Here is a 22,760-nt window from a genome sequence, read left to right on the forward strand (position 1 = left end):
TTTATTGCATTCATAGGTTATGCAAGATACAGAAACATCACAATTATTGCACCATATTTTCTCTAGATGAAATAATGGTAGTCGCCTAGCTTAGTCAGAATAGTAATGTCATATTACCTTTTAACTGGGACTGTTCTTACAGACAGAATATGAAGGTATTCCTTTGGGTCTCCCTAGTGGCACATCCAGTAAAGGTGCTCTGCTTGGAGTGCAGAATGCGCCCTATAGCCTGGAGATCGCAGGTTTGAATCCAGCCGACCATGACCGGTAGTTCCTAGGGGGCAGCGCACAATTGACTGAGCGCCGCCCGGGTAGGGAGGGCTTAGTTCAGGAATCGACGGTTCACCTCACACCAGCGACCCTTGTGGCTGATAGGGTGCCTGCGGGTCTGCAGTGAGCCACTCAGATCTGTGTTGTCCTCCGGCACTATAGGTCTGGTGGCCTCGCTGTGGATCCGCAGTACGAAAAGAGACAGATTGGCAGTTGTGTGTTGTAACCATATTGCTTTATATATTATTAATGCTCTTGGTCTGCCAAGGCAGCAGACTGCCTGGATTGTCTATGAGCTGGGATTTGAAGTAGATCTGCGTTAATAAACCAAAGGAGTAAATATATACTCTTATTCGTTAAACTTTGAATAACTGAGTCTGTGTGATTATTCTTGATTAGCTCTTGTCTGGCTATGTGAAAATCTGTAAGCCAGTGCATGAATAATGCACTGTTGGAGTTTATACAATCAAGTTGTCTTCCTGTTTGCATTCCCTTATTCTATTAGAGAATTGAAGAAGTGATCGAACATGATGAAGCAAGAGGATTCTGCTGTGCTGTAAAATACTCCATCAATAACTTACACCAGTGGTTTAAAGGTTTATCAAATCGACTCCTAAGTAACTTTAAACTGGACAAATAGATCAAAGCATCAACCAGGATTTATGGAGAAAAAGGAAGCGGAAGACAGCAGATGGAAATCATAATGAGATCATATATTTCCTATGCGGGATGGGGCAATCCATTGTCCAACAAGTGAAAGTCACTCATAGGGTATCAGATAGGTCTTTCTTTGAAAGTCCTATAAGAACTGGTAACTTGCACCCAGTATTTTGAATTGGTTTCTGAGACATGGCTCCATAAGAGAAGTTAACGAGAAGCTTTACACCTCTGCACTGCAAGAAGATTCTGTACCCTGCAATAAATGAATGTCAAAGAAAGTTTCGTGTTCGTACTGCTCTTAAAGGAAAGAGTCAGTTTATCTATGCGTCAAAAGAATCTTTCCTGGCTTAGAATACTAGCTTCTGTTTTCCAGTCATAACCATAGCATATTGAGACATGTCGGCCTTCAGGGTGAAGCATTCAAAGAAAGAAGAAACACACAGGTAGTGTGCTGAAACCCCAATTTGGAATCGAAGATAAAGGAAGACATAGGAAGTGTGCAGAGCCCCAACTTGGGTTTGAAGATAAAGGAAGACACAAGAAGTGTGTGGAGCCCCAACTTGGGTTTGAAGATAAAGGAAGACACAAAAAGTGTGTGGAGCCCCAACTTGGGTTTGAAGGTTTGTTGCAACAAAATGAAAACTGAATTACAACTGAATATTTATTCTGCAGACTTTTGTTTGTATTCTTCACGGAATTGTTGAGTATATTTGCAGTACCTTTCCCTTCAGCTACTAGTGTAATTAATTGTAGTTGAATACACAAAGTTGACAAAACAATTATGTTAATGTGTGCTTTTAATGCACATACAAAAAACCTCAGAGTTTGAACCTTGTTAAAAGTAATTATAAACTGCTTAATGCATTATTATATGAAATGCTTGCTTTGAATGTATACTTGTGACTTGTTATTGAACACTTAAAGTCCAGCTTTATCTTTGACCTATTACTAGAGAAATTGTATTTGAACAAGGGTTAGTTTGCATGTAAGCAATAGAGGGACTTTCTGATTAGCTCAGCTAGAAACTGTCAGCTGAGGCATTGTCTGTGATGCAAAGCAAGGAACCGTCAGACTGAGAAGTCTGTGCAGGCTTGTGGCAAAGTGGCTGGTAAGGGGAACAGGTGCAGCGGTGATGCGGTGCAGGAGTGATGAACAGACAATGGTAATCCAGTGAATAAGTGTTTATTGTGACGTTTCCAGGTCTGGTGACCGTCAAATAATAAACCCCCGGCAGTACACAACAATGTGCTTTAACTGTCTAGTAGTGCGACAAAGACAGACAATTACAGACAGACAGAAATAATACACAACACGTATAACACTTTTCTTTATATTCTCTGACAGCTCCTTTATATTCCTGAGAGTTTACCTTTCAAGTCAATACGGTCTTACAACAGAGTCTCACTTCTTTCCAGGCTGACTGACTTCCCGGTCCCGGAAATGAACCGTCAGGCCAGCCCTTCCAGATACTTCGCCTCCTGTTCTTTAGCACCCTCACAGGTCAGGAGGGAGATTTATCACCAGAACTCATTGTATTTCTGTCACAATGCTAGACTAACATTGATACAGAATAGTGTACTGTGTTAGTATGAAATGTTGAACCTGTACTTAATGCTAGTAAAACAATAGGATTTCTCTTATATATATATATATATATATATATATATATATATATATATATATATATATATATATATATATATATATATATATATATATATAGTACTGTGCAAAAGTTTTAGGCAGGTGTGAAAAAATGTTGTAAAGTAAGAATGCTTTCAAAAATAGACATGTTAATAGATTATATTTATCAATTAACTAAATGCAAAGTGAGTGAACAGAAGAAAAATCTAAATCAAATCCATATTTGGTGTGACCATCCTTTGCCTTCAAAACAGCATCAATTCTTCTAGATACACTTGCACAAAGTCAGGGATTTTGTAGGCATATAGTCAGGTGTATGATTAAACAATTATACCAAACAGGTGCTAATGATCATCAATTCAGTATGTAGGTTGAAACACAATCATTAACTGAAACAGAAACAGCTGTGTAGGAGGAATAAAACTGGGTGAGGAACAGCCAAACTCAGCTAACAAGGTGAGGTTGCTGAAGACAGTTTACTGTCAAAAGTCATACACCATGGCAAGACTGAGCACAGCAACAAGACACAAGGTAGTTATACTGCATCAGCAAGGTCTCTCCCAGGCAGAAATTTCAAGGCAGACAGGGGTTTCCAGATGTGCTGTCCAAGCTCTTTTGAAGAAGCACAAAGAAATGGGCAACGTTGAGGACCGTAGACGCAGTGGTCGGCCAAGGAAACTTACTGCAGCAGATGAAAGACACATCATGCTTACTTCCCTTCGCAATCGGAAGATGTCCAGCAATGCCATCAGCTCAGAATTGGCAGAAAACAGTGGGACCCTGGTACACCCATCTACTTTCTGGAGAAGTCTGGTCAGAAGTGGCCTTCATGGAAGACTTGCGGCCAAAAAGCCATACCTCCGACGTGGAAACAAGGCCAAGTGACTCAACTATGCACGAAAACACAGGAACTGGGGTGCAGAAAAATGGCAGCAGGTGCTCTGGACTGATGAGTCAAAATTTGAAATATTTGGCTGTAGCAGAAGGCAGTTTGTTCGCCGAAGGGCTGGACAGCGGTACACGAATGAGTGTCTGCAGGCAACAGTAAAGCATGGTGGAGGTTCCTTGCAAGTTTGGGGCTGCATTTCTGCAAATGGAGTTGGGGATTTGGTCAGAATTAATGGTCTCCTCAATGCTGAGAAGTACAGGCAGATACTTATCCATCATGCAATACCATCAGGGAGGCATCTGATTGGCCCCAAATTTATTCTGCAGCATGACAACGACCCCAAACATACAGCGAAAGTCATTAAGAACTATCTTCAGCGTAAAGAAGAACAAGGAGTCCTGGAAGTGATGGTATGGCCCCCACAGAGCCCTGATCTCAACATCCTCAAATCTGTCTGGGATTACATGAAGAGAGAGAAGCAACTGAGGCTGCCTAAATGCACAGAAGAACTGTGCTTAGTTCTCCAAGATGTTTGGGCCAACCTACCTGCCGAGTTCCTTCAAAAACTGTGTGCAAGTGTACCTAGAAGAATTGATGCTGTTTTGAAGGCAAAGGGTGGTCACACCAAATATGGATTTGATTTAGATTTTTCTTCTGTTCACTCACTTTGCATTTAGTTAATTGATAAATATAATCTATTAACATGTCTATTTTTGAAAGCATTCTTACTTTACAGCATTTTTTCACACCTGCCTAAAACTTTTGCACAGTACTGTGTGTGTGTGTGTGTGTGTATATATATATATATATATATATATATATATATATATATATATATATATATATATGAGCAGGCATCCCTGGGCGGTGACGAGTAGGCATCCCTGAACGGAGACAACCTGGCATCCCTGGGCCGTGACGAGCAAGCATCACCGGGCGAGCTGACCTCCCCTGGAAATGGTGAATTGGCACCCCAGGCAATAGTGAACAGACACCCCCAGGCAATGGCGAACCGGCATCCCCAGGCCATGGTGGGCTGGCCTCCCCAGGTGATGGCAGCAGCACTAGGCGTTGCAGGTTTTGCAGCCCCAGGTGCTGGAGGACAGGGCAGGTGCAGTCCCTCGGGAGGTGACGGCAGGTGTGGACATATCACACAACTATAATGTTAAAGAAAATATAAACCAGTATGAAATAAACTTAGAGATGAAATGCAACAGCCATTGCAAAACTTGTGTGCTTTTATAACCTGCATGCTTGGATTGCTCACCCTAAACAACCTGCAGAAAATCAGCATTGTAAATATTTATTTAGGGTCCTTTCTGAATGAAGCTGGAAGATGTTCGCCGATCCTTAATAAACGTCTTTTCAGCAAACAGTTGGTGAGGTTGGTGATCCATGAAAGCAGCATTGTTCAGCTCTTTTCAGATCATTGGAAACATGCATTATCTGTTCATTACATTCTATGGATTGGTTTGCACTCCCAGATAGTTTTATTATAGCTACCTAATTTTCATGCAACACCATTTCCTGTTTTAGCTACAATATCACTATTAATCAGAACAAATAATGTTAGTTCCACTGCTGTTCAAGCTCCGTGAACACTCCCTGCCGTTTACATATGTCATGTAAGTACTGTTATTCTCTTCAGATTGTTTTATTAAGATTGTGATGCCTGTTAATGTGACACTGTAAGATACGCTGTAGATAAACTGCAAGATGTATGGAGGGTTTATGTGCTTGCTCACCTGTTGCTGGTTTGGAGATTTTACAGTAGTGTCCTTATGCACAACACTGGAAAAGGAAGTGCTCTTTATGCATTGTTATGATCTCAAAGAGCTGAGAATTGGGCTAGTTTCAGGTTGTAATGCTGCACCTATGTAGACCTCATGATTTTATATTTAAATGTGTTCTTTTTCGTTTTAATGAAAGATGAGGGGCGGTGGCACTGGTTACAGTCAGACACAGTCCAGCAGGTGTCATGAGGGCCTCCATAGGTAAAATGCAGATGAAGTACAGTGAGTTTAAGGTTTGCAAGAACACAAAAGGGGAAAGCTAGTATGTTGGAAAAATAGTAATAACCTCAAGGTGTATCCCAGAGGTTGTCTGCATTATCTAGCTTAAAACCAATATTGGTCAAGAAATACACAGCTAATTGATGTTTGTTTGAAGACAATAATCCATAACTGAAGCTTGGCTTAATGAAGTGGAAGTAAATGCACTGAAAATGTAATGCTCCATACCTGGACTTGAGGGTCCCACTTCCTCCTGTATAGCCACGGAGCTTACTGGATACTGTGAAAAGGTATCATTTAGTTTACATTGGGGACACTCTTTATTAAATGTGAGCAGGGAGACGGTTAATAGCCTCCCTGTCTAAAAAGATTATTATTTTACTGTTAATTACCCCCTGCACCTGGATGTAATTTTAAATTAGAACCAGGTGCAGGGTATTTAAGAAGCACAGTAATTGTAAATTAGAACCAGGTGCAGGGTATTTAAGAGGCGCAGTAATTGTAAATTAGAACCAGGTGCAGGGTATTTAAGAGGCGCAGTAATTGAAAATTAGAACCAGGTGCAGGGTATTTAAGAGGCACAGTAATTGTAAATTAGAACCAAGTGCAGGGTATTTAAGAGGTGCAGTCAGTCTCCACTGGACGGCTGAGTAGAAGGAAGCAGGAGGTGTACCCTACTGCCAAGCTGTCACTGAAATATGGTGGTACTAGTGGGATATTATGTAAACGAGCCTTGTGGCTCGGGTTTGTTTCGCCCTTTAATAGATAGACCCAGACACAAGATTAAAGGTATAAAGGGTGTATGTGCTATTTTTAATAACAAAAACAAAATGAAAATTAAATCAAACACCTAGCTCTTATGAGCACTAATTAAACCCAAGCAGGAACCTGCTCTAAATCAGCCGGACAACTAAGCTGTTTACCGGCTGAAAACAAAACACACACTTTTCTTTACACTAATCCAAAGGAACACAGTACCTTTCAGTGACGGCTGAGTAGAAGGAAACAAGAGTTGAACCCTGCTGCCGGATAGGAATAAGAGAAAAAAGGCCCTTAGCATGTTGAGAAGTATATATATACATTCTTGTAAGTTTCAATGATTGAAGCCCAGTAAGCTAATGAGTGATATAATGGTGCAGCTCTAATTCATTCCATCGTTTTATTTTGTTTTAGATTAAGTCAATGACTGTCTATTGTACCTGACATCATTGTATATTGGACTACTTGAAACAACCCAGGCACAATCTAGAAGCACTGGGCTTCCACACAGCACCCACGTTTCAGGACAGAATGAACACCACCAGCATTACCACTACAGCCAGCAATGCCACCTTCACTAGCTGTGGCAATGACTTAAGCTCAGATGGGATGTTTCTCCCTGTTCTGTACGGCTTTGTCTTCTGCATTGGACTGCCTCTCAGCTGCCTTGGCATTTACGGCCTGTACTGGCTGGTGAAGAATGAGAACATCCTGCCTATCTTCATTATGAACCTGCTCTTATCAGACATCCTCCAGATCTCCATGCTCCCGCTTTGGATTGACTACTACAGTCAGGGACACAAGTGGCGCTTTGGGAAGACCTCTTGCATCTTCACCGGCACCCTCTTCTACGTCAGCATGTTTGCCAGCATTGGATTCCTGTGCTGCATTGCCTTGGAGCGATACTTGGCTGTTTCGCACCCCATGTGGTTCCAGAATTCCAAAAGGCTCAAGTACACTGCAATGCTTTGTGTTGGCTTGTGGATCACTTTCACGTTCCCTGCGCTGGTATATTTAAACTTCACCAAGGACTATTCAAACAGCTACCTGTGTTTTGAAGATGATTACCCAGATAAGAGATTGGCCATGTTTAACTTGATTACCACGGCGATGACCTTTATCCCGGCACTGCTCCTCCTTGTTGTTCTCTACACTGCCACTAGGAGGAGCATCACCAAAGCAGTGTCCATTCCAGACAATGAGAAGAAAAGGATCAACCTCTTGTTAGCCCTAGTCTTGCTGATATTCATTCTGGTATTTGGGCCCTACCACATTATATGCTATGTTAAAAATGTCCTAGTGATCTTTCAAGAGGATGTCTGCCATTTTGAATCCAAAATCTTTATCTATTTACAAATTGCAAAAGGACTTCTGAGCCTGAACAGCCTCCTGGATTCCATATTATATATATTTGTTTGCAAAAATGTGAGGAAGGAGATGCTGGAATCTTTTCAGAGGATTGTCAGTTTAATCGATCACCAGGAGACACTACAAGCTCACCAGACAGCAGTGTGAGCTGATTTTTTTATTTACTCTTATTTAGTACTTTGAAGGTGCTTCAAGTAGAATACAAAGGTTATTAAAATACACCCCCCCCCCCCTCCCCAACCTTTAAATAAATAAATTGTAATCATTGCAGATCAAAACTTGGTGATAATGACGTGATAAAGTTTTACCAAAGTTTTTCCATTTCTGGTCATGCCTCGCTAGATTGGTTAAAAATTCAGAGCGTGCTCACTTTACAACAGAATTGAAATGGCGGTCTGACTTGACCTCAGTATATTTTCTTCCATTCTGTTGTATTTGCACAGTTCCATCTTCATTTTGCCAATAAAGTTGGTCATGCAAGGTAAAACATCCCTGTGTTATATCTCTCCTTGCCTTCTGCAGCGCATTCAATTTCAGGAATTGTTTCATGCTGGGTAAAAGAAATTACGTCTCAGAAAGCATATCCGTCTAGTTTTAGGTGTAATCCACGCCTATGTAACAGTTAGGACTACGAATGGCTTATTGCATGTGCAGTCAAATATATGCCTTGCTCTGATTATTTCATTTTCATGCAATTCTTTACTACACACATTTTGGGGTTTAAGGAGCCACTGGATGTCATAGTAGACCTGCTTTTCGGCATTTCATTTAAAAAAAAAAAAAAAAAAAAAAAACAAACATTACATGCTAATCTGCACTGTGAGCACTCTGTAATTGACAAACCCATGACTGGAAGACCCAAAAAGCTGTCTAACAAGGATGAGCAATACTTGAAATACTTCAAATCAACAGTACGAAGGTCACTCTTGAAATCAGGAGTTAAAGATGTGTTGCAGTAAGAATACCTCTGTTAAGAAAGGGGAACAAGACTAAAAGGCTAAAATATGCACAAGAACATGGAACAATGGTCAAAGGTGCTTTGGACTGTTGATGGATGGACAATGACACATGTGCCATCTGCCAGTTCTGTTGTCAATTCAACGCTTGTCTTCTTTCATTTCTTGTGTTTTATAATAAGTGCAAATTTGGGGGTAGATTCTTTGCGCCAGAGTACCTCATATAGTGCAAGTGACATTCAATTCTGAAGCCAGTAGACATGTTTAATTTATTATTATTATTATTATTATGATGTATTTGTTAGCACCCACAGATGATGGTAGTTTCTCACTGGGCCAGGACTACTCAAATGATCCCCACATCCACATGCACATGCACAGGAGAAGGTTCCTGTCCTGTGAGAAGTAGTGAGGGAGGCTCGATTAGGGTGGCGTAAAATAATTTAGCACCAGTAGGCTGTCTGGTGCTAAACTTTCAAAACAGTTTAGCACTCATTTTCAAAATGATTTGCACCCCTGTCAAAGATGCTGGGTTCAGGATCAAAGGTTTCAGTGGTCATCTTACACATATGAGTATGCATTAGGGCAGAAAGGCATTAGACTGATTAAAATATTGACGTGTGAAAACCCACGCTCACAAGCAGCACTGCTTAATGGCAGTTTAAGTATGAGTCCGGATTGCTGGTTATTACAATGTTACAAATCATCACACATTCTGTTTATTTCACTAGCCTACCACCAAATTCCAGCCCTGCGGATTCAAAAGCAAAAAACAAAACCCTTCACCTTATTACTGTTGCTGAACATGTCAGCTTGACAGCACAACTGTATTTATAGAAGGATATAAGTGAGGGGAAAATATATTACTTTAAGTAATGCTTAAGTAAATGTATTTTTTTTAAACTCATGTTTAAATGTAATGGCTCTCAAACATCGACACCTCTTCTCACCCACGCTACATCCCTCTTCTCTGAATGGACACGATCACGATTCCTGCTCTCATTGGTTGTTTCAAGTGTCCATTCAAAGAAAATAAAACCTTGAAGCAGCCAATGATAGCGCCTGCAGGGATGGACATTTTAGCAAACTGTAACCCTCCTGCCCTAAGTGAAATATGTGGACTGGTATTTCATTATGGTCAGCGATAAGCATCTCAGTTACCCAGAGATCCCAGGGACCTTGCGACTCAATAGAAAATCGTGAGGTTAGGCAGGTATGAATCACAGCCAGATAATATGCTTGACCTTAAGTGTGAGCACCCTCCCTGCCTAGATGAAAAATGCTTTCCTGTTGTGGCAGTATGCATTTGTGTGTTAAAAATAACATGGAGGTCTGCATTTATTTTTTTACTGTTGTGCATGTGTACCTGCATACCAGTTATGTGACCCACTGATTACAATGAGAGATGCTTCTCTCATGGTGTAAGGACTCAGTTTGGACAGCCAGAACTTCATAGACCCAAACTACACAGAACGTGTCTTATACCAGAAGGTTCGTGAGGGGCATGTCTCACAGTAAATGCATATTTTATGAAGTGATAAGTTTTTTTTTTATGGAAATGTATGTATAGCATTAATTGCTCTTCAAACCAACGGACAGCACAGGAACATATTTAGAGGCACTGCAGTAAACTTAAACAAAAGAATGTCATAATAATCCAAATATTTTAACAGGTTTTTATTCCCGATACAAAGCATTTGTATGATTTAAACATTTTTTTTTTAATTTTAGGAAATAGAATTTATGGATCCATAGCCCAGTATTTTTTTTTTTTTAATTAAATTTGGGATTGGGAAGATGTGGGAACAACTTTAACACCATACTGGATATAACCAAAAGTAGCAATTTTTTTTTAGTTAATAATACCAAATGACCAGGCATTAGGTATTTCACGTAATGCCTAACTACTACTTTCAGACATTTTGCGAAATGGATGATTTCACAATATGCCTGTAACATATACACACACACGTATACCCATAACTAAATATACACAGTTGAAGCAAGTGCTATTTTATTACAATAGAGGATATAAAATAAATGTACATAGCTTTTCATTTAACAGTCATTTGAACATTAAGTTTTGCTGAAAGCAGTATTGTATATTAGCTGTGCATGTATAAACACATGTTCACAGCAGAAAGCGTGATAACATGTCAGATTGGAGAAGGCCAGCACAAGCAATGCACTTTTACAAGGGAAAATGGGAACACGTGCAGTTAAAGAAGTGTTATACACTGAGCATCAAAATAAACTTATCACTTATCAAAAAATGACAAACTCATTTTAGAGCAGGTGCAGTGACTTTATTGTGCTGATTAACAATTGACATCACGAAGATGCTGCAAAATGATCTGTTGATCTTCGGCAGGTTTTGTGACTCTTGGTCTCCCAGTTCGTGGCCTGTCATTGACAGAGTGTGTCTGGTTATACCATCTCGCCAGGTTTGAAATTGCTGGCTGTGAGCACCCAAGATGGCGAACCACAGTACGCTGCCCTAAAACAGCCTCCAACATGTCGATTGCACAAAGGCACTGCTCTCTTGACAGACAGAGCATATTTTTTTTTTTTTCTTTCTGGTATTTTTCTTTATTGTGTTTATTCAAGCTTGCAACTCAACAGCTGAATTCACTCCATATCCAGTGACCAATCAACTGTCTCACTAATTAGGTGATTAAGTGCATGTGCTTCAGTCATAGTCACTCGGGCGTGTCAGTCAAGGATTAATGATCGAGTGACTAAAAAGAAACCAAAAACATTTCTTCAATGTCCATCATTTAAATACCTTCTTTTTTTTCAGAAAACAAATCTGTTATAATATTGATGTTTCTTTTGGTGCTCAGTATATATATTTGGTTAAAAAAAAAAAAAAAAAAACTTTCATATATATTTGTTAAAAAAAGGACATTTACTGCCCCTACAGTATTTCTTCAAACTGTAATACTTTTTAGCCTCTAAACAAGACATATTTATATATAAAAAAGGCAAGAAAAACATTAAATAGTATTATTTCATTACTGAATATTTAGGCGATAACAGTGCATTATGGACATTACCATGGTAATACATTTTCTCTATTTTGTGATGAGGTGGACAATGTTTAAGTGTGGTCTTATGTACAGCACTTCAAATAACAGGCCAATGTTATAGTATGTGAGGTAACTCCTGGTCAGAGTACCATCACACCTGTTTCATCATTCTTTAATTATACAGTACAAGGGACTGAAATAAAACACAACTGAAAAGGAATAAACAGACACTTTTTTTTTTTTAAATGCAAAAATAGTTTTGAGCGGCGTCCTGAATTGAAAGGTAACAACCAGATTTGAAAAGGCACCATTCCCAGCGTGAAATAGATTTTGACAGACCAATATGATATGGAAATAGACATTCAAACACAAAATTATATTTCAGCTTTACCTTTAACTTCTCACATTTTTAGCTGTCAGCTTTTTGTAATCTCCACTCCTTGCATTTCTTAGCACTAAGAGAACATGGTGTGTTTTGTAAGATGGTTTTGTGACTATAAGCTCAAGAAATACTCAGGACAATGGCACTGGCTACAGCCAGGCAGGTGCCATGAGTTATCCTCCACTGCTGAAATTATTCAAGTAAAAAAAAAAAAAAAAAGTACAAAATAAAACTCCTATTAGAACTGATGTTCCATGATCAGCAATGAAGCCAGCATATGACTGCAAAAGCAGAAAACAAATCTACACTGTTTTTGTTATAGGTAATATCCTAAAGAGCTGCTTTTTCTTATATTACCAACCAACGTTTAAATGTGTGTCAATCATGTTACACACCTGTATGTTGCACACTCCTTTTTACAAACCTGTTTCTGATATTCAAGAAAGTATTACAGAGGCCCCTGCAGATGAATCAGAATCATTTCACGATGAATCTCATTAATACGACTTTCCCATTCATTTATGACTGTCCTGGGTAGAGGGACCGTGCTTCTCTTTCTGAACACTGGATTGAATGCAAAGTGAATTTCAGCCCCAGGATTTTAAAATGTTAACCATGATTGTATTGCAGTTATATTTTTCAAAGAGAGGTTTTGCATAGGATTCAGAGTGTTCTATTAGTGTGCACTTGTCAAAGAAATGACCGCAGAATACAAATCCCTGGTAAGGTCAAGTGTGTGTGTGTGTGTGTGTGTGTGTGTGTGTGTGTGTGTGTGTGTGTGTGTGTGTGTGTGTGTGTGTGTGTGTGTGTGTGTGTGTGTGTGTGTGTGTGAGTGTGAGTGTGTGTGTGTGTGCGGGCGCGTGTGCGAGTGCGAGTGTGTGCGTGTGTGCGTGTGTGCGTGCGTGGTTTTTTCAGACCCTTGTTCATTCAGCACATTATATTTATCTGCAGTTTTCCATTTTAGGTTTTTTAAATACCCGACTTGCACTGCATGTCATGAGTGCTTAAGTACTGTATGATTCTGCAAGCAACTTTCTACATGGTACCTTACCACTAACATTATCCTCAGTGCCTCTATTCAAAAGCATCGTGAAGATAGGATTTCATCTTGGCATGCTTGCGGCCAGTATCTTTTTATTTGGACCAAAAAAAAAAGGTGTGTCTGTCTCTCTGTGTGTGTGTATTATATATATATATATATATATATATATATATATATATATATATATATATATATATATATATATATATATATATACACACACACACCACCCACACAATACATACAATAATAAACACATTCTCTCAACAAAGTAGACAATATATTACTTGTATGGATATAATAAAATATCTTAACTCAAACTTTAAAAAGTATGGGAAAAGAGCAGTGCCTTTTCCCATACAGTTGCCCTGGTTGTCTGCATAAACTGAAATACCGGACTGAATCACATCATCACATATGGACTGGTAAACACTAAGTCTGTCTGTCTGTCTTGCATTAAATACTGATAAAAAGTGTCCATTGCTCTGGAAGAGTTTTCACCAAGTAACAAACAAGTGACCAAGTGACACAACCACTAACAGGGTGGGGCGGCCTTTGTCAGTCAGTGACAGTCAGTCAACACAACATAACCGAGTCTTTATAATGACATTCCTGCATCTATGACTATTAGAAACGTTATCACCGGTCCCCTCATTGCTAGATGATGATGAATGTGTTCTTATTGTTTGATTTTTAAAATGCTATAATTAATATAATATATATATATATATATATCTATATATATATATATATTATATATATATATTATATATATATAGATATATATTATATATTATAATCACGGTCATTAACCTAGTTTCTTCACAGTCACGACTTGTTGGAGTTAGTTAGTTACGTGCGGTACGTACTGTTACAAGTGGTAACAGTTAACAGCAATATCAAGAACCAATTCCCAAATTTCGGGAATCAAATTGAGTCGGCATCACTTACGTTGGTACAGACCCATTACAAGCACTGGTTTGATTCACATATACTAGGAGCCACTTTAATGATGTGTTTTTCATATAGGCGTGTCAGTGGATAGCACGGCTGATTCGAAGCGGCACACTTACTGCTTCTAAAAGGGTTTCCCACGTTAACAATCAGTGTCCCTATCCAGCCACAAGAGGTCACTGTGGCATCAGTTTCGTATTCCTGTGCTCCCCATTTGAAGATGAGGTTTGCTTCCAAAATGACGTTTTGCTTGACGTCATGAAACAGGATAGAAAGCACGCAAAGGGGAAGCTTTAACAATAAGTGCCTATAAAAAAAATAAACACACTGATTTAATATTCCAACTGTGGGTCTAAAAGTCAAACACAACGACCAGGTCTAAGTTTAGAAATCTTTTTCCAGGGGTAAAAGACAGGTAAGACCTGAATGACATGCTGTACAAGGGCAGTGTTAATCGAGGTTTCACTATACTGTTCTTTACCTTATGAATGGCACAATGAAAACCTGTAGGGGCCAGTTAAAAAATAGTATGACAAGTTTTAATGATAATGCTCTGTCTGTTGCATTAGTAACTTTGCATTTTAAAAAAGCAATGCTCAGATCGCAAAAAAGACCCCTTTTGTACAGTGATATAGGCCAAATATGGTTTTTCAGAAATGATGACCCTCGATTGAGATGAATGAAATGATTCTTCACACTGGAAATGACCCCAATGACAATATTGTCCGATACCATTGATGTGGCAGCATTTGAAGGCGGCTAAAAGTCTGGCTTTCCAGTAAAGCAGGGAGTATTTGACCTGGTGTGGCACAGCAGCTTGATCGGTTTTATTGCCCAGCGTACGGTCGGTTGCTGTGCTTCTCTCTAAAAAAGCTACTGAAAGAGGAGTGGAATCTCTCAGCATATCTTTGCACAAACAGTATTCCCTGCAAGGTCATCAGCTGCCGCTTGTAAGAAGTCGTTTTTAAAAAAGTAGATTGCAGAGAAAGAGTCAGGTAATGACATCCAAGAGTAAAACTGTACAGTGCATGAAAAGGTTTCCTTGAACATAATGGCGTTCTCCTGTGTTTCTCATCCCATAAGTCTAGTATACAAAATCATTTACAAAACAATAAGCTTGTAGTAAACTTAAAACTCTACAAACAAAAAAACAGGGTCTAGTTACCAAATAGAAAAGGTGCTGTATAGATATACACAGAGCTGCAATTCTAGTCGAAGAGCTACGGTTCACACTGGTCTTCTGTGCATAAAGGACTGGGTCAGACAGACCTGCGTGCTGAACCTATGCACACAATTTCAGACTTTTTTCTTCATCTTGCTGAAAGTAGTTTTCTTTCATTTTTTTTTTTTTTTTGTTGATAATATATTCTACCCAAAACCTCTGGGTAAAAGAAAGTTCTCTGGGTCAGTTTTTTTTGGTTTCTCTGCAGTTCCATTTCACTTCATATTGCTGGAGCCTGGTGACTGGAGTCCACATGGAGTTGCAGCTCACACACCCACACGCAGGCACACGCTCTCTCTCTCTCTCTGTCACACACACACACACACACACACACACACACACGCATGCTCTCTCTCTCTCACACACACGCACACACACCTGCTCATTAGTACCGATGTGATTGGTGTGAATACTGAGAGCTCTGCTGAGATGAAGTTGAGTATCCGATAGTATTCTGGGACTGTGATGGCCCCTGGACGTTGCTTTGGTAACCCAGGCGGGAACTTGAGTGCTGGGAAAACAAAGAGAAATGCATCACTTAGTACCTGCTGTTCGGGAACATTTGAAGGTTGCCATTCATGTGTTTGTACTACATGTTCCTTCTGCTATTTTTAAAACCAGTTCAATGATGCATACCAAACTGGATTGCATCTCTATGGCCAAAAGTTTTGCAAAAAAACTACATGAACAAAATTTTATATCTTATTTAACATAATGTGATCAAAGAAACTATAAAATGATATTGCAAAAGTCTACTGGAAGTCATAATAGCAGTACTCGTAAGATTTTGAAATGTCACATTTTTTAAATTTCCCAGTTTTTCGTTAAGTATATGGAAAACTACAAAGGGGTATGTAATGCAATATGTTAATGTAACATTATTCAGCAGGTTTCATTTGACTATGAAGCAATATTAGTTAATTCTATGCAAAACTATCGCCAGAAGCAGTTTGGCTTTTGACTGATTTACCCAGCATCAGCAGGAAACACGAGCCAAATAAAAAACGCGTTCTCAGGAATATTGCTTCAACTTAATAAGTGACGACAAAATGACTGGCCTGTAAAACTACACTGTAGAAATTCTCTCTCTAGAAAAGATTCATCCTAATTGTCTAATGTGGTGTAAAAAAAAACAACAAAAAGGTTTACACACTAAACATAGCCCTTACATGCATGCCGTCTCCTCTTTGAGACAGAAAGACAGGCCAAGTCACCAAATGTACAGAAGTAAAAGCTGTAGCACGCTGCAGACTATACTGTCAGTGTCACTCTGGATCACCTGGGTTATTTATAGCTCTGCTGAAAAGTGACTTTGGATCAGCTTACAGCTGTCCATGTGCAGGCTCAGCCTCTTCTATAAATAGAGGCATGCAATGCAAGGTGACAGATTACAACACCACACACGGTTTCCAAGCATGTAAAGAAGTTAATGACACCTGGGAAGTCCTGTCCTTTGACAAACAGCCCACAGCATGTCTGAATCCTTCTGTCCTGTTACAGTGAGCACACGAGTACAAACCCTGTCTTGGAAACAGTTCTGTCTTGTTCCTCTGATTTTATTCCTCTGTAGCTAATGTAGGTCCCAAAGAATAACATTAGAGAATTATTACCGATCACTGTTTTAAAAATCTGATAAAGTCAACTGATGCTTTATTGTTATTAACAGAAACCAGACGGCTCTTCTAACTTCATGCTCTAGTTTATTTTTGTGCACCAGGGGGCGCTGCATGTCTAACGATGTGAATTTATACTGGTACAAAAATATATAATTTTTTAGTTAATTCTCATTTTAAAAACTCTTTGGGTTTACTAGTAAAATAGTGGGTTTACAGCTAGATGCACTTTGTATTATTATTTTTTTTTTTTTTTTTTTAACCCACCAGTGTCTGGAATGTCTTTCATTCTTTTCACTTACTGTCCAGAGTGTTTCATTTTCACTTCCAGAATACTTGAGGAGCATGTCAACAACTATCATCTTCTGCAGTGAATTGTTTTACATTTCCTAAAGTAAAAGTAAACAGTCATGAATTTGCAAGGTTCGCTAAACGGAATGATGGCTATCAGGTGATGTCTGGGAAATATTCCAGTGTGCACTACATTATGTATTGTTAACCACCTTAAGCCATGATCCCGTTTCTGAGCGGAATACTGTGACTAATGTATTTGATTAAAAACATTCTTGACCTAGTATGCTTTTGTCTCTTCTCTCATCATGCCGCCTCAAGCATAGCTTGGCAGATTTTATATTAGACTTGGCCTGTGCTTCACGTCCATGTTGTTTTAAGCCTAAATCTTCAGAGACCTGCCTGAATGACTCTGTGTCTATCTAGCATTTTTGTTTGTTACGGATGAAGAGTATAAAGCAGACCTGGTATTCCGACTGCAGGACGCCCGTGCTGGTTCCGGAGGGCCCGAGGCGAGGTTTCTTGTTGGGAGGCCCTTGATCCTGGCTGTGCTGCAGCTCTGCCCCCGCTGTGCCCCCCCCAGCTCCTGCTGTCCCGTTTGTCTGCGTGCTGCTCTGCTGCTGAGCCTGCGCTGGGCCCGTCTGCTGCTGGGTCTGCTGGTTCTACACAGAAAGATGATTGTATTGAGAGATTCCTGTAGGTATACCTGCTACATGGAGAAAAGAGCAACAAGCATTCCAACAAGTCAATCACTAAAATAGTGCACCACTTCTAAATGCAAAGCTGCCAGTCACAGTGTACGATAAAACAGTGCAGGTACGGCGTGTTGGTATTGAAGAGTTGCTGCTACTTCGCCTGGCATCCAGTTCCCCGCTTTTTTAACAAATGCTTTCTACCTTCTGTTCTGAACTTTTACTCTGTTGCCATTTCTAGCTCTTTTGTCCTTACCTCTCAGTTAAATTTGTAACGATCTGAATTAACTTGATCAATACCATTTAGGGTTTTATAAACGTCAATTAAAGTATCCTCTCTCTCCTTTTTATAGGCAGAAGAAATTTAAATATTTGAACCTGTCCTCATAGCTCATGCCATTGAGTCCTGGCATCAGCCTAGTTCCCTTCTCAAGTGCACAAATACATTTTTTGTGGCGAGGTGAACGGAAAACAAGACTCTGTATTCAAGGTGGGGTCTACAGCATTATATAGTGTTAGCTTAAATATCTAAAAAAAGAATACTATTTTTTTTTTTTAAACTGAATTTTCAGAGACTATTTCTATTTCAAATAGAACGGAAAAAATATTTTGTAAATAGTTTTTAAAATAGAAATGATACATATTTTTTTTAATCCAATTCGACTTTTACAACCTACAAAACAAATAACAACACGCAAGTGCCATTATGGTTACTTTCGTGGGGGGAGGGGAGCGTTGGAACAGGAAACAGGAGAATTGTCATTAAACATGTCACTGTTAATTCTTATTCTATACTAGTCTGTACATACTGTTGATATGAGTCATGTTTATCATCCTTTAGCTCTGATTTTGAATTCAAAGCCGAGGCGGGGAATGTATACTTGGTACATACATGTTGATAGAAGCAGTACTGACATTTTTTGTTGATTATGGAAAATAAAAACGTGTTGTTCACCACTACATGGTTTTCTGCATTCTAACTGTGTCTAACATTTGATGACCAATTTCACAGAACTGGTTTGTCAGACAGTGAAATCCTAGAATGGTTTTCAGACAAATGTAAATGCCTGGAGGCAAACTGGACAATCATACTTAAAGTATGCTGTAAATCATATTAGTCTAATCTGCTCCTCTAGTTACTATGAACTTTTTTCTATCTTGGTTCGCCATTTGCAATTTGAGTTTGTGTAAACGTATGTGCAGCTTCTTACGAGCGTCTGCTCGTTTCCATGAGTAGGAGACTCTTACTTGTCCTTCTCAGAATGATACACTGCAGGGCGGTCGAGAGTTCATCTATAAATACAGGCGTATGGATTAACCAGTGATGGATTCTAAACTCGATGAAACCACTCGAATCCTTGCCCTTGCGAGATGCCAGCAGCTCGTCCCATGGGGTTTATTGGCCTAAAATGGATGAAAAGCACTGGATTTCCACAGATGAGAAATGTTAAAACTTTGATGAATGGTCTGGTCTCAGTTCAATCGACCATACAGTTTAGGAACTAAATAAAAGTCTGTCAGCTTTTTTGGAGCCCTCCAGGTTTCTCCAGGTTGTAAAAATACAAGGCTCCCTCTTTAAAATGCAAAGCAACCAGAAAATGTGGTGATTTAGAAGGGTTAAGGGGGTAAAAGGAATACAGACTTGTAGTAAAACCTTGATTTGTATTCATTGCTTACCGACTCTCTATCTTGTGGTAAAACCTCACTTTGTATTTATTGCTTACCGACTCTCTGTATCTTGCCTAGTTGTATACCACATGTCTTTGTTTTATATTATTCCATAAAGCCCGGATTATCACAGTGATAAGCATTGAGTTGTTAGGATGGCTTATACTGTGCACACCAAAAGTGCAAAGTGTAATTTAAAAAATCCAGCTCAACCTAACTGGAATTAAATACAGCACTTGCCTCTCATCTCTGGATGCCTGGTCTGTAGTGCTCTTAATTTAATAAGCTTCTTTACAAACAAAGCACCGCAGCAAAGAATTCTGAAAGCAGCTAAACAGAGAGAGGAAAGGAGCTTACATTTCAATTGTGCACAGTGGAATACAGGTGCATTACTTGCAAGTACAAAATATATTAACCGGAAGTGTACAATGTTTTATTATTAATTGATATAGATGTTTTTGCCCTAGGTGCAAAACAATAATAATAAATAACAGGATCCAGGGAAGTTCAATTTACTAGGAGTGAAAAGTGGGTGCCATTGAAAGACTTGTTACAGTGAAACTGATCAATTTAACCCTCAATAAAAATTAAATAAAGAGCTGCTGATCTTTAACCTCTGCCTTGAAAAGTAATTATGTTATCCAGTTTGGAAATGCTATTAAACGCAAATGCCTGGGAGTTTTAATAATACCTGTAAATCATTATTGAACAGTATTTTTGGCGCTCTCCAAACATCAGCAAAGGGGCTGAAGTGGGTTGCTGATAGCTCTCTGCTGTCAAAATCCACAACGATGCACATTCCAATTCTGTCTGTAATTTTATTTCATTTCTTAACAGGGAGATAACTCACTGCACAGCACAGCCTATTATTATTATTATTATTATTATTATTATTTATTATTATTATTATTACCACCATTGTTTTGATCATTTAAATATTTCATACACATATATACCAGATTATCAACAACAGTCATAGGTTATCATCTAAAAAGCTGTTAAAGTTCTGCACAGATGCATTTTCTCAACCACACTATATTTATTTTGTAAAAGCCATCTTCATTACAGTATGCCTTTAATTTAGAGAGCATATTAAATTAACTGGGACCTGCAAAAGAGAATACACTTCTTCACCTTGGCCGTTACAATGGGCTTGGATCTGGGACACATTAATGCATTGTACTTGTGTCATATAAAAGATTACTGTGCACAGTCTGATGCAATACTGTATTCAGTTCTGTTACATATGAGCTTCCATTGGCATCCAACCCAATGACATATAAAAAGAACTGTGTTAATTTGAGAATACTTCTGTCTGATTCCTCCTGTCTTCCCTTTAAAGAAGAGTGGATTTTTTATACAACCAGTAAAGACTTCATCTGAAAGCCTGCAGCTGGAAGATGGAGGGAAGCCTGTTTATCCACATTAAATAATATACACATACCCTTAGAATCCAGTGAATACAGCTTATATTCATATAGACACAAAGAGAGGCTTAATTAATTACTCTCAGTGTATCTACAGGTAACATCTAATAATTGTTTGTTTAAATGGTATAACATGAAACAGTATAACAATGTCTTTTTTTTTACCTTGTCAATCTTTTCTTCTGGTTCATCTTCATTTAAAAATTCTCTTTTGGGGTATGGGATTTGACAGCCAGCAAACACACTATGTACAGAGGGAAAAAGCAAGGTGAGAGGTATCCCCCATGCCCACCTCTCTTACACAAGTCTACGCACAGACACTTACAGTGCCTATAGGACGTATTCACTCCCCTTGGACGTTTTCACAGTTTATTGTGTTTCAACCTGAAATCTTGACGCATTTAAATAGGATTTTTTTTCATTTGATTTACACAACCTACTCAACACTTTGAAGAGACAAGAGAATTTGTACTGTGAAACAAGAGTAAATGAAAAATAAAAAAAATGAAATTATTTGGTTAGATAAGTATTCACCCCTGAATCAATACTTGGTAGAACCACATTTGGCAGCAATTACAGCTGTGAGTCTTTTGGGGTAAGTCTCTACCAGGTTTGCACACCTTGATCGTGCAATATTCACACATTCTACTTGGCAAAATTGTTCAAGCTCTGTCAAGTTGGATGGGGATCGTTGGTGGACAGCAATCTTCAAGTCCTGCCACAGATTCTCAATTGGATTCAAGTCTGGGCTTTGACTGGGCCTCTAGGACATTCACTTTCTTGTTTTTTAGCCACTCCAGTGTCGCTTTGGCTGTGTGCTTGGGGTCATTGTCCTGCTGAAAGGTGAATCTCCGTCCCAGTCTTGGGTCTTTTGCAGAATGACTTTCCTCAAATTCCCACCGTGCTTCACAGTAGGGATGGTGTTACCTGGGGGTGATGTGCTGTGTTGGGTTTGCGCCAGACACAACGCTTTGCATTTAGGCCAAATATTTCAATTTTTGTTTCATTAGACCACAGAATCTTTTGCCGCATCTTTTCAGAGTCTCTCACATGCCTTTTTGTAAATTCCAAGCGGGATTTTACATGGGCTTTTTTCAGAAATGGCTTCCTTCTTGCCACTGTTCCATACAGGCCAAATTTGTGGAGTACCTGAGCTATTGTTCACACATGGACAGTTTCTCCCATCTCAGCCATGGAAGCTGTAGGGCTTTCAGAGTTGTCATTGGTCTCTTGGTGGCGTCTCTGACCAATGCCCTTCTTATCTGGCTGCTCAGTTTGGGAGGATGGAGTGCTCTCAACAGATTCTGGGTGGTGCCGTATACCTTCCACTTCTTAATGATCGACTTGACTGTGCTCCAAGGGACATTCAATGCCTTTGAAATCTTTTTATACCCCTCCCCTGATGTGTGCCTTTCCACAACTTTATCTCTGAGTTGTTCTGAAAGCTCCTTTGTCTCCATGGTAGTATCTTTGCTTTGAATGCACTACCCAACTGTGGACGTTACATTTAAATGCAACTCCCATTTAAATGCATCAAGATTTCAGGTTGTAACACAACAAACTGTGAAAACATCCAAGGGGGGTGAATACTTTCTATAGGCACTGTACATATACATCCAGTCTTGGAGCCAGAAATCAGGGTTTCCTAACAACTTGAGAACCATGAACTCCCAGAAGGAGAGTTTTTTTTTTTTTTTTTTTTTTTTTAACGCAATTATCAGTCTCAATAATCAAAAACTGAACACAATAGATTGGGTCCACTGGTGCATTGAAAACACACACACACACACACACACACACACACACCAAACAGACACAGACACTACGCACATAGCGTGCATAGACACAAAAGGACACCATTAAATATTAACACCTTCTTTTC

General features: G+C 39.2%; 2 protein-coding genes across 3 annotated transcripts in view; one reads left to right on the forward strand and one right to left on the reverse strand.

The window, feature by feature from the left end:
• The first annotated feature begins 6,765 nt into the window (after positions 1-6,765).
• LOC121317742 (G-protein coupled receptor 4-like) lies at positions 6,766-7,749 on the forward strand. Its single transcript, XM_041253887.1, has one exon. The coding sequence runs from the start codon at positions 6,766-6,768 to the stop codon at positions 7,747-7,749; it is 984 nt and encodes a 327-aa protein (XP_041109821.1).
• Positions 7,750-13,896: 6,147 nt separating this feature from the next.
• Positions 13,897-22,760, reverse strand: part of LOC121317568 (cyclin-dependent kinase 19-like) — a 63,324-nt gene continuing 54,460 nt past the window's right edge. The window contains exons 11-14 of one of the 2 annotated variants that reach the window (XR_005950510.1): positions 21,044-21,122; positions 17,556-17,753; positions 17,103-17,189; positions 15,610-15,698 (exon numbers count right to left, since the gene is read on the reverse strand). Coding sequence is in view for 1 of the 2 variants with exons in the window: in XM_041253644.1 (XP_041109578.1) it covers positions 15,573-15,698; positions 17,556-17,753; positions 21,044-21,122 (403 nt within the window). In the remaining variant the exon portion in view is untranslated. Of the gene's footprint in view, positions 15,699-17,102; positions 17,190-17,555; positions 17,754-21,043; positions 21,123-22,760 lie in introns of both variants that reach the window. The other variant, XM_041253644.1, reaches the window with a different exon arrangement.

This window comes from Polyodon spathula, chromosome 6, assembly GCF_017654505.1.
Source record: "Polyodon spathula isolate WHYD16114869_AA chromosome 6, ASM1765450v1, whole genome shotgun sequence".
In the NCBI taxonomy this organism is placed as follows: domain Eukaryota; kingdom Metazoa; phylum Chordata; class Actinopteri; order Acipenseriformes; family Polyodontidae; genus Polyodon; species Polyodon spathula.

Excerpts from the sequence above, each read along its gene's own strand:
- LOC121317742 (XM_041253887.1), top strand. The coding sequence starts at position 6,766 with ATGAACACCACCAGCATTACCACTACAGCCAGCAATGCCACCTTCACT.